At 34.7% G+C, this 12,155-nt stretch overlaps 1 protein-coding gene across 6 annotated transcripts in view; it reads right to left on the bottom strand.

The window, feature by feature from the left end:
- The window catches only part of SEMA3A (semaphorin 3A), a 456,004-nt gene that overhangs the window by 21,945 nt on the left and 421,904 nt on the right, over nt 1-12,155 (bottom strand). For all 6 annotated transcript variants that reach the window (XM_042965369.1, XM_042965367.1, XM_042965368.1 and 3 more), the window contains 2 exons: nt 5,708-5,749; nt 943-1,100 (listed from right to left, as the gene is read on the bottom strand). In XM_042965369.1, the coding sequence (XP_042821303.1) occupies nt 943-1,100; nt 5,708-5,749 (200 nt within the window). The remainder of the gene's footprint in view (nt 1-942; nt 1,101-5,707; nt 5,750-12,155) is intronic.

Genomic DNA, 12,155 nt, shown 5'->3' on the forward strand with positions numbered 1-12,155 from the left:
TGATACTATGATAATACAGTGGCCTTTAAATTTGGGGGGAGTCAAATAAATATATATTTGGGGCTAAAGAAAGATATAATTTGATGCTAATTAATCATTATACAAAAATGTGTTATCTTTAAAACTAGGAAAATTTTTTGACTTTAAAGTTGAGTCCCTGTGTACTAGGAGGCTAAAAGTAAATAAATTATTTTTGTTGCAAATTTTCCATTCATCCAAGGACAGAAACTGCCTTATTAAAATCTAAAACCAGGATAGAATGTTGCTAGATAGAAAAAGAAGAGCATTTTTGGAGCAGAGCATTTTGGCCAAAAGGCACAAGGTCCAGTGTAGATTCTGATTCTGACTTCCTCTGTGGTTTTGGCCCTCCCTTTTCCGCCTGTATAAAATGAAGTTGCAAAACTTTCTAATTTGCAAGTGTCAACATTCAAGGATAGTATTGTAATGTTTTATTTTTTTTTTTTATTTTTTTTTTTTTTAACGTTTTATTTATTTTTGAGACAGAGAGAGACAGAGCATGAATGGGGGAGGGGCAGAGAGATAGGGAGACACAGAATCAGAAGCAGGCTCCAGGCTCTGAGCCATCAGCCCAGAGCCCGACGCGGGGCTCGAACTCACGGACCGTGAGATCGTGACCTGAGCTGAAGTCGGCCGCTTAACCGACTGAGCCACCCAGGCGCCCCAGTATTGTAATGTTTTAGATTTCCCTCAGTAATTTATTAAAACCATACGTTCCCTTATATTTAGTACCGAGCTATAATTATACACATTCTTCTGACTGTTTTAACTACGTAAGGGGAAGAAACTCCAAAACTCCAATAATTCATCAGAATTATGTGATACTCTTCATTCATCAGAAAAATGTGATGTACTTATATGCAGAAAGCTGTTAAATATGGAATCAGGTAAGAAAAGTCTATTTATATCTAATACTTCTCCTACCTCTTTGCAGTGGGAAAATAGCGAGAGCATGAAGAGCCATCCCAGGCACAGTAAGGGTCTCGGGCAAGGCAGCACTCCGCACACGCTTTCCCATAAATATCGCATCGGTGTAGAGGGAGCTGGGCAACCCCCGTGGTGGAACCAATATAGAGTTGTTGCTGTGAAGAGAGTTTACTGTGATGACAAAACGATCCTGTTTTTTAAAATCTTTTTTCTTAAAAAAAAAAAAAAATTACCCATATACATCAAGAAGACATTTTTACTAGTGGGTTTTAAAAAAATCCCATTATTGGCAATTTTGTCACTATTGGCCTGGCAGATAATATGACCATTTTAAAAAGATCAAGATCAAAATCTCCATACTTGACTCAAACAGGTGTATTTTAAAGTATAAAACCAAGGGAAGACAGTAATGGTTATATATCAATTATATTTCAATAAAAATAAAAATTTAAATAAGACACTGAATAATATAAGTTTCAAACGTCCAGGGTTTTGTCCTTAGAAAGTTTGTTTTTACTTTTACTGTTTCTAATTTTGATTAATCAGTGTATCTACAGTGCCATGTATTCTGGTTGGTGTTGACCCAGGGATCATTTGACTCTTCTGACTCTTGGGTGCTGCTATTACATTGCTTGTGATGTAGTCTGCCCTTCTATAAGAAGGGGTATGGCAAGGTTTTTGTGCTTGCATTTGTGAGAATTTTCATTGGTCAGCTGTCTTGTCCTTGCACAATCTCCAGGACGATTACTTTAAACAAAACTACTAAATTTCTTCTCACTGGAAAGATCATCAAATGGGCAATATCAAGTGTACTCTGGCTGGTGCAGTAAACTTCAACAGAAAGCTCAGGGGCTATGGCCAAAGTGCTCTACTGGGCATCAAGGTGGCTGGACTCTAGATCTTGCTTATAATAATTCTCTGTGTAATCCTGAGCCATTCCTCTCATTTTTCTAAGACTTAACTTCCTTATTCACAAAATTGGCATATTTCACTAGATCTTTAAATATACGTCCAGATCAGACATTCTACAATGTCATTGTGCTCAGTGAATTTACAATTACCAAATGAAGTAAAATACACAGAAAAACTTTCTGGTAGCAACTAATTCAGGATTCAGCACAATTTTTAAAGTGCCTTTAACAAAGTTTACCCAATGTAGCATTTAAAAAATGTTGCAAATGTATGTACATACAAAATAAAATACAAATAAGATTGTTTTGTGATTTCTCCACATTTTACTGTAATCAGTATTATAGCTCGCTTTTATTGCACTAAAGGACTGAATGATTATCGTAAGCCTTAAATAAAAGTTGTATAAATACTGATTGATGTAACAGTACACATGGAAAAGACCTCAAAAGTGTATTTTAGTTTCCCCACTACATAAAGGAAAAAGATGTTATAGAAAAACTGGTTTCTGAAACATGGTGAGCTCTTTTAATATTACACATTTCCTGGGGTGCCTGGGTGGCTCTGCCCCTCCCCCACTCATGCTCTGTCTCTGTTTCAGAAATAAACATTAAAATATTTTTTTTAAATATTACAAATTTCCTGATAGCAATGGATATAATTAAAATTGCATTTACAAAGGACATTCAAAGATGAACCACACATATAAATAAACATAAACTGAATGAAGATTGATATATCTACTAGAATCTATGAAGTGACTAGGGTTATAAAAAGTGCTTACATAGAAAATAATTCTGTGCTTAAAGCCAACCAACTAACTTATATCTTAACAAAAGATAGGGGAGTAAGAGGGAGAATGTAATACAATAAAAACTAAACCATTATTAAAACCGTTATGCTGATGCATATTGCTTCTTCCCTTCCAGTAGTGAAGACAATTTGTATCAATATTCTAGTACAGGATAGCGTATAGAATACAGTATATACTGTGGATGCTCAACTTTTTTTTTTTTAATGTTTGTTTTATTTCTGACAGAAAGAGACACAGAGCATGAGCAGGGGAGGGGCAGAGACAGAGGGAGACACATGTCTGAAGCAGGCTCCAGGCTCTGAGCTGTCAGCACAGAGCCGGACGCGGGGCTCGAACCCACAGACGGGGTGAGATCATGACCTGAGCCAAAGTAGGATGCTCAACCGACTGAGCCACCCAGGCGCCCCTGGATGCTCAACTTCTTATTATATTCATCTTTTATTATTGCACTGAAAGATCCTACAAACCATGGCTAATTAAGAAGCAGTAGTTGAAGTCCTTGGGAGGAAAAGATGAAGTATTGTTAAGTTTTTTGTTGAGAAAAAATTAGATTCATTTGTACTTCTCTTAAAGCATCTACAGAGACAGAATGTGACAACAGTTGACCATGATTTGAAAAATATGAACAAAGAACTTAACTAATGGAAGGAACTTCTTTTCCCTTCCTGTCCTTTATATCTCTCTTCCAAAATCATTGAAAAAACAAAACAAAACAAAACAAAACAAAACAAAAAACCAAACAGACTTAGATTGTATTGAAGGCAAGCAATCTCAAATCAATAAAAAAAATGAATAAACTTGTAACATCTCAGCAATTAAATTAGTTAAAATGGAGCAGCAATATCCACTAGCATGATTGGCACTGGTGAATGTGGACTTGCTGACCCCCGTACTGTGGTTGGAACTATTTAAAAAGCTACTGATTAAGTTGGGCATATCAAATCAAAAGGTCTCTATGTTTGGTCAATAGCTCTTAAGGAGCATAAGCAAATTCATACTTGCAAAATTTTAAGATTATGACATATGATTTGGAAAGGAGTTATTATGTAAATAACAGTATCTAAATCTGTCATATCCCTTTAGGAGAAAACCAGAGAAATGACACATGGGAAGAAGAGAAAACCAAAAATTACTGTAATGAAAACTTCAAGTGTGGTAAAATGCCCAAAATTAAATACAACTTGAGTCTCATTTTCATTTTACAAGTATTCTGCAGTACTATTAAAGAACTACAAAATTAATCACGCTATCTAAGCGAAATATAGAGGAGGCTTGCAGGCCCCAGTGAGCATAATCCAGTCACTAGCAAGTACCCTGATGTGCTTTTTCTGCCCAATTTAACATCACCACAGGCTTTCTCACTATCCTCCTTAACAAGTTTCGGGTCATAAGCAGGCGATGAATCTATTTATCCAGAAAATTGGTTGCAACACTGCTTGCCCCTCTTGAAACTACTGGCTCACTTTTAAAGTTTCTGTGAGCATGAGTAAAACTGATTCACATCTGAATGCAATCAAACTTCCAATAATCGAAAATGAAGGCTAGGAATACTCTTCTTGTATCATGGTATTTTAAACACAGTATTTTTGGTGTTTTAGGTGTGTGTTTGTGTGTGTGTGTGTGTGTGTGTGTGTGCACGTGTGTGTGTGAAATGTGTTGCATTTAATAGGCAATTCTTAAAGTACTTAAAAAATACCTAAATAAAAGGAAATATTTTATAAAATTATAGGTAGTGTAATTAAGATCAGCTATGAAGCCAAGTAGAGAACAAACAATTGAAAAAATCATTAAATGAAGAATATCCCAATCTAGCTTCCATTCTGGAAATCCCCGGATTTCCTTGCCAACATTTGACAGTTTTGAGATTGCAAGAACAGGTGAACACATACTTGTGAAGTGTAAGATAACAGTATCAGGTCAATAATATCTGCACTCTGAGTTTCTCTAAATATCTCAGAGATTATCAATCTATTTTGATATGTAAGTGTGGAAAGGATATACGCTGAGTTTTAATGGCACAGTATTTTAGTGTCTTGTAAAAGGGATAATGCACAGTCAGAGATAAAACATGTAAATGATTCAGGACTAAGATTAGCTGAATGATTCTCATATTTAACAATTTTGTATACAGGTTTTCAGAACAGTCAGTGAAGGACTTCCTACTCCATTCTAGCTTTTTCTGCTAGGTTGTTTAATAATTAATTTCAACCCAGTATCCAAGCCTTTTTTGTTTTTCTGTTTGTGTGTGTATGTGTGTGTTTTGTTTGTTTTTGTTTTTTTGAAGTTACCACTGAATAGAAAGGGTATATGACATCTATGGGGGAAAGATAATTTATTAGAAGTTAAAATTATATTTGTTTTTGTACATATAATTTAGCATTAGAAGTCATTTGTGTTTCTTAAGTGTCTTGCCAAAGCATTCATTCAATGTGAATCCAAAGACTATTAACATGCTACCCTTAACTTCTGAATTCATGGAGTTTAATAACATCATTTGGCAGTGACTGTTTTGGTGTTTTCCTTTTATATGTAGCCAAACTAAATGTTTTTTCTAGCACACAATACTGCTGAAAAAATAAAATGAACTTTTGAGTTAAGATCTAGCAAACATATACAGTCCAGTGCATCAACTTATTAGTTTGTAAAATGTATTTGTTTATACATGCAGATTAAATTAAATTATAAACTTATTTATAGCCTGAAATATCCACCAATGCCATTTTTAAGGATAGATTAAAATAATTATTAAGCAAATTATATTATAATCCCCCAAAAGTAAATGCTATAAATGAAAATTTGCAACAAATAATGATCTAAAGAAATATATGTATAGGAATGTGAGAAGGGTCAAAATCATGGGACAATGAAAATTATCTTTCATTTTCATTCTACTAGCTTATTGTAAGCTTTCTTTCTTTTCACTTTTTTGCAACTATTGTTAATAAATCTGTAAAATGTGCTGAATCATAAATGTTTATCGATTTGAAACACAAAATTAACAAAATATAGAATATTGACTGTAATACGTAACAATAGTACCTGCTTAGTGGAAAGCTCCATTGCTGAAATAGTAGTTGGCTCCTGAAGAAGAGAAAGAAAATGTGAACTGCTTGGTCAATTGGAAAAGTCATTTATTAATATTAATTAACATAGAACACCAACATTAGCTCTCAGAGAGTTCACTCCAGTGCCTACAAGAAGCAATATAATTGGGAAATAAGATACATGAAGGAAACGGCAAAGATGAACATTAAATGTGTGGAGCAGACAACATGGGCATGTTAATGTCCTCCAGTCTAAGATTATCAGTAACATACTCATAGTTGATCAAGTTGGGTTACTGCTCACTGCAGTAAGGGAAACTACAGGACTGCCCAGCAAGAGAGTATTAGAAAGGACGCCTATGTCTTGGGCACTTGTTAGTTGATTTGAGGGACAACTCAAGGAAGTGGGGTTTGCTCTGCATGGGATGCTGCAGAGAGCACAGGTAACTGTATGATTAGGTCTCTTTGTACATCTTATTTAGGAGGAAGGAAAAACAGAATGAAGCTAGAGCAGTACTTAATGAAGAAGTAGCAATTACTCATATAAGCAGGATAGGGGGATATTTGATCATTTTTTGTGGTTTGGGAAATGGTTACACTCTGATCTGTTTTCAGACGTGATTACAGAATAGTCTTGCTTTTTTCTTGATTCATCACGGTTTCAGAGTAGCCCTGTAGGATGCTGGTGTTCTGTGAGAATGTATATGCTCACATGGAGAACACTGGCCTGTGAGTGCCAGGCCAGCTCCTAATAACACCACTGACAAGCTGATAGTATTAGGCATTTCCAGCTGTCAAGGACTGTGAGAGCTCAGGTAGAATAAGATTATTTTATTATTATCAAAATGACTGCTTATTTAAAAAAAAAACTTTTTTTTAACATTTATTTTTTCAAACTGACTGCTTATTGTATGAAGGCCTACACTGTACATTTTTGTCAGAGCATAAGATCTCTTCGATTTCTATCAACAGGCTAATCTAGAAAAATGATAACTAGGGAAGTATTGACCACCAATATATTTGTTAAGTGTTCTACTGAAGCCTATCATGAACACAGATAATTGCTGTAAAAAATAACTTTCTTTGGTTAACTTAGACCACCAACAACCTATTCACCTGAACATAATTGCTTCTATTCTCTCTGATTTACTTTCATTGAACTGTACTCCATCGTATCTTTCATCAATGACAAACTAAACACTAAGAACGATATTGCTTAGGGGTTTCAGAGGTGGCTGATGAGAAAGAAAAAAGAGGCACAGGTGGGAGAATAATCTTAAAAGGCCTCACTATGTAGGACCCTGAACAAAGTGAAAGAGTTGGATTCTGATGCCAAACTGCATAGACTCAAATAGTAACGCAAACCTGGCCAAAAGTTTGATACCAGGGGATGTATGTAACCTCTTTGTAATTCAGTTTTCGCCTCTGAAAAATGAGTATGATGGTATCTTCCTTGTAGGATTGAAGAAAAGGTTAAATGAGTTAATAAATGTAAAGTACTTTACAAATGTGCTTGGCGCACAGTGTTTATTCAAATTTCTCCCTCATTCCTTCTGTCTCTCTTTTATACACACACACAGGCACACACACACTGCTCATATTCTTTATTTGCTTTGGTTTTTTCCCTTGTGATTATCACAATCTGGAAATATATATATACATACAACATTTATGTGTATATAAATATTATGTATATAACATATATATGATATAAATATAACATTTATCTTGTGTCTTATGAATTTCCTGTCACACCTGAAAGTAGTGTTAAGGTAAATTCTTATCTGTAGGTAGGGGGTAGGAGTGAGGAGTTAAGGTTTAAGAAGAAGGAGAAAAAGTCAAAAAAAGATGTGTTATGGAAGTCACCACTGAGGGAAAATCTGAAGACAACAGACAATTACTCTCAAAATTGTCCACTGAGATTTATACCAAGAAAACAACTGATTCATTCCATTACTCATTAGATGCCCACAGGGGTGTTAAATCTCCCATACTTCCAGTTGTGACTCCTGTCCTTTTGCCTGCTGTCAGAGAAGTCCTGGGGCACACAGTGAGGCTGTGTTGGAGGTAAGGATAGCAGGATATAAGGAGGGACAGGGGAGGCATCTCTTATTTCTTTTTCTAGTTTGTCTCCACAACTCACCCCTCACTACCCCCTGCCCCTCACTGGAATTTAGGACAGGGGTTTTGGTTGTTTCATTCACTGCCACATTCCTAGCACCTGGGATTGTTTCTGGTATTTGTAAGTTCTCAACAAAATCTGTTAAATGAATGAATTAATGAGTTAGTGAATGAATAAATGAATTAATGCTCTACTAAATTCTCCAGTTCCTTTCTATCTCTTCCACTTTCCCCAGTACATTCTGTTCCTTCCACTTAATTTGTCTGAAATAAAGATAGGCATCTTTTAAAAAGGTCTTTCCTTAATCTTTTAAGTTAACCTGAAAAGTCTTTAAAAATATGTATTGTGTTGTTCATGTCCCATTCAGTGTTACTGATTTCTCAGCACACTGGGGCTATCCCCTCCCCTGGGGAGGTGGCCTATGATTCTTAGAAGCAGAAATCGCTAATGAGCTGTATTAGTGAATGAACACTTTCAGTCTATATTATTATTACTGGACTTTTTTTGTTTGACATGGCACTATTGACCGCTCATTTCTTTTTGACTGCTTCCTCTATTAAATTTCATTATGCCTTGGAACTCTCTCTCTCTTTTTTTTTTTTTTTTTTAAGAGCGAGAGAGCATGAGCAAAGTGGCAGCAAAGTGGGAAGACGGGCAGAGGGAACAGAGGGAAAGAGAGAGAATCTTAAGCAGATTCCAGGCTCAGCTCGGAGCTGGATGGATGTGGGGGCTTGATCCCACAAACCTGGGATCATGACCTGAGATGAAATGCAGAGTTGACACCCAACCCACTGAGCCACCCAGGGGCCCAATGCGTTACAGCTCCACTATTTATTCTTAGCTTCTTTCACAGTCTTCTCGTCCTTCAGCCATTCCTCATCTGTTTGCCTTCCCTTGCCTGCTCCTTTCCACTCTCCTTTGGATGCTACATTCTTTTCCTGGTAGCTCATCCACTCTTGTGGTTTTAATTACCCCCTCTATGCTACAGAATTGCAGATTTTCACTTTAAACTCAGATATCTAAACTGATCACAGGATATTCCTACCAAATTTAAGACAACTTGCCAGAGACACAAATGAAACAAATGACTTAGGATGTAAATTAACAATTTAGAGATTTCCCATTATTTCCCATTTCCATAGCATAAATTAGTGAAATTAAAAATAAGAACTTTCTATAGGATTATCAGTCAGAAAGACAGCTATGATGTCTTGGCATACCCACCAATTTTTTCTTTGCGGAGATATCTTTAAAATTTGGTACCATCAAATCACAAAAATCAAGGGGACAATTCATCACAGATTTTCAGCTTTAAAAGACAAAATTGCCTACTGTATTTAGGTCTGTATAGTATTGGAATCAATGAACCCAAACAGACAATTTGAAGGAGTTAGGAAAATTTTCCACAGCAACTTCTTCCATTCCAACAGTTTCACATGAGAAATAGTTATGTACTTATGTAAGCAGCTAACTTCACGTAGACTTTCATGAAATAAATTTTACAGCCAAAGTGCAAGGAAAGTGCTTTTGGGATAGAGAATTAATGCTAGTATAACTGAAGTGAAAGTTAGCTATGTCTAGTTTCTTATAAAAACCTTAGTGCAACTATGTAATGGTGAACCTGATTAATATTTAGGCATTTCATGATCACTGACAAAAAAAAAAATAAACATCTATAAGTAGATGAAAATAAATTATTTCATACACAAATTGTAAAACAAAACAAACCCTAATACACAACCAAACTCTATTGTACCATATTATGATTTCAAAATTCTTAAATTAAGATCCTAGGATCTCTTAATTAAAAGAATTTTATTTATTTTTTAGGCCAGGAAATTAATAACAGTTTGGAATAGAATGTGCTATTTGCTGTACGCTGTTGAATTTTAATAGACAATATATTCAGATGAAATCCATTTAAATAAGCTATATTTCTTTTTCTGAGAAAGAGCTGGTAGTGAATATGACTTCCATTTAAAACAGATGTAGCTTCATAAGCATTTTTTCATGAAACCGGTTTCAATTGCAAAGTTAATTAGTGTTCAAGTAAAAATGAAATTAAAAACTTAGCATCTTTTCAAGATTTTCTATGACTCTAATTTACTCTATTTTATTTTTTTTTTATTTATTTTTTGCAGATATTTTAATCCAGTCCTTATTAAACTTTCTCACTTGCAGAGCTTTTCAACCTGCTGATCCCAGGAGAATCTGACATAACTCCCTGGATGCTAAAGCATGCGGACGCTCCTTCAGAATGAGTTAATAGACTAGGTTTTGGAAAGCATCAATTATGTTTTACATTTGAATGAAAATTAAACTCTTTCATTTGTTAGCTCAGCTGTTCATGGAACATTGCATAAATTGAGTTTAAAATGCATGCGCTATCAATGTAACTACCTTGCAATCCTTTGCAGTCAATAGGACTATAAATAAAACCCGTGGTGCTAAATGCACTGCCTCTTGATGTAACACTCCTCTGTCAAAAAGTAAAACCTTCCTTGCAGGAAAGAAGATCCCATACTGAGTAAAGTGAAAATCAGCAAATGTCTAGGTTTACAACTTTTGAATATTTTTAAGTAAGTTATAGACGTGGGCTTTTTCAAGAATTTTATTTTATTTTTTTTTAAATTTGTTTTTAACATTTTATTTATTTTTGAGACAGGGAGAGACAGAGCATGAACGGGGGAGGGGCAGAGAGAGAAGGAGACACAGACTGAAACAGGCTCTAGGCTCTGAGCTGTCAACAGAGCCCGACACGGGGCTTGAACTCATGGACTGTGAGATCATGACCTGAGCCGAAGTCAGAAGCTTAACCGACTGAGCCACCCAGGCGCTCCTTTCAAGAATTTTAAAGAGATTTTCATTTGTATAATTAGTTAACAATAGCTATTGTTAATACCTTACTAGTAATATTAATTTACTAGTAAAATTAATTTTTAAAAAACTTTAAAAATTTGAGATTGAGGCTTGCTTGACTTTAATCAAGTTGTTCAGAATCACATAGTAAATATGGTCCAAATACACATTTATGATTCCAAGTAATATTTGAATTAAGTTTGCATCTTAGTACTTCTATACCATTTTGAATATGTAACGGCAATTTAAAATCATTTCTCGAGTCTTATACCAATGCCAATTTTATTTCACCTCTTATTACCTATTAAAATTTTATTCCAAAATGGAAATTTTTATTACTGAGGGATATTTTTCTTTCTATGTTCTGATTGGGATTTTATTTCACCCAGAATAAAAAAAAAAAAAAAGTATCTTGGATATAACTGAAACCACTGAAATGTTCTGTGATTAGCCAGGGTGTTTTCCTAAAACCAATCTCAAGATGGCAAAGGATATAGTACTGGCTTTAATTCAGGCTTTTATATGAAGTTTGGTTATTCAGCGTAGCAAGGACACATAATGAATATGGTCTCCTAGAGATGATATTTTGGTAAAATTAACTTGTTGGTTGACATTAAAATCCAAGAGTATCAGATACTAACATGAGTCTAAATTTGTTCCTCGTCTATTTACTTTGTCAAAATACTGTTATGCTCAGCTTAACACTTTTTAATTTTATTTTATATTAAATGGAATGACATGTAAGGCTTAAATAGAAACATAGAAACTGTAACATATCTCTGCTTGTTTCACTGTATATAGCAATTGCTTTAATGTGTTGTGTTTTTTTTCCTCCCACTACAAAATTAAACAAAGTTTGACAGTGAAATATTCCAATTGCTAGACCATAATATATGTATGAACTCTGCCTGATAGAATAGAATGTTAAAAGTAAACATTTCTCTAAACTCTGCCCAAATATGTTTTGTCTACTTGAGTGCCAAAGAAATAATAATGACAATAATGCATAGCATAGAATATGGGAGAGAACTGGGGCATTTATCTATGGAAGGAGATGTGTCCCAGGTTGCAAAGAATCTTTTTACAAAATCGTAAACTCACAAAAAATCACTTCCATACCAGCATAATATTACTTACTTATATCTGTTACAGAATGATCAATAACCTTTCTGATGATACCTTAAAAACCACAAAAATGTCACTCAGTAGTTATCATAGGTTTAATTCAGTTACATATTTCCCTGGAAACTGCAAGATACTAAAATCTAATAGATATTAAATATTTGTGAGTGTAAGATTGTTGGCTTTCAACCTTTTAAGATTTTGTTACATCATTTAACAGACTAGCTTACATTAACACCTTTTTAAACTAGAATTTTAGTAATGTACTAAAGAACATAGCTGAGATGTGAAATGCAGACTTAAAATCCTAGAGGCACAGGTAATAACATACACAACAACT

This window comes from Panthera tigris, chromosome A2 (assembly GCF_018350195.1).
Source record: "Panthera tigris isolate Pti1 chromosome A2, P.tigris_Pti1_mat1.1, whole genome shotgun sequence".
In the NCBI taxonomy this organism is placed as follows: domain Eukaryota; kingdom Metazoa; phylum Chordata; class Mammalia; order Carnivora; family Felidae; genus Panthera; species Panthera tigris.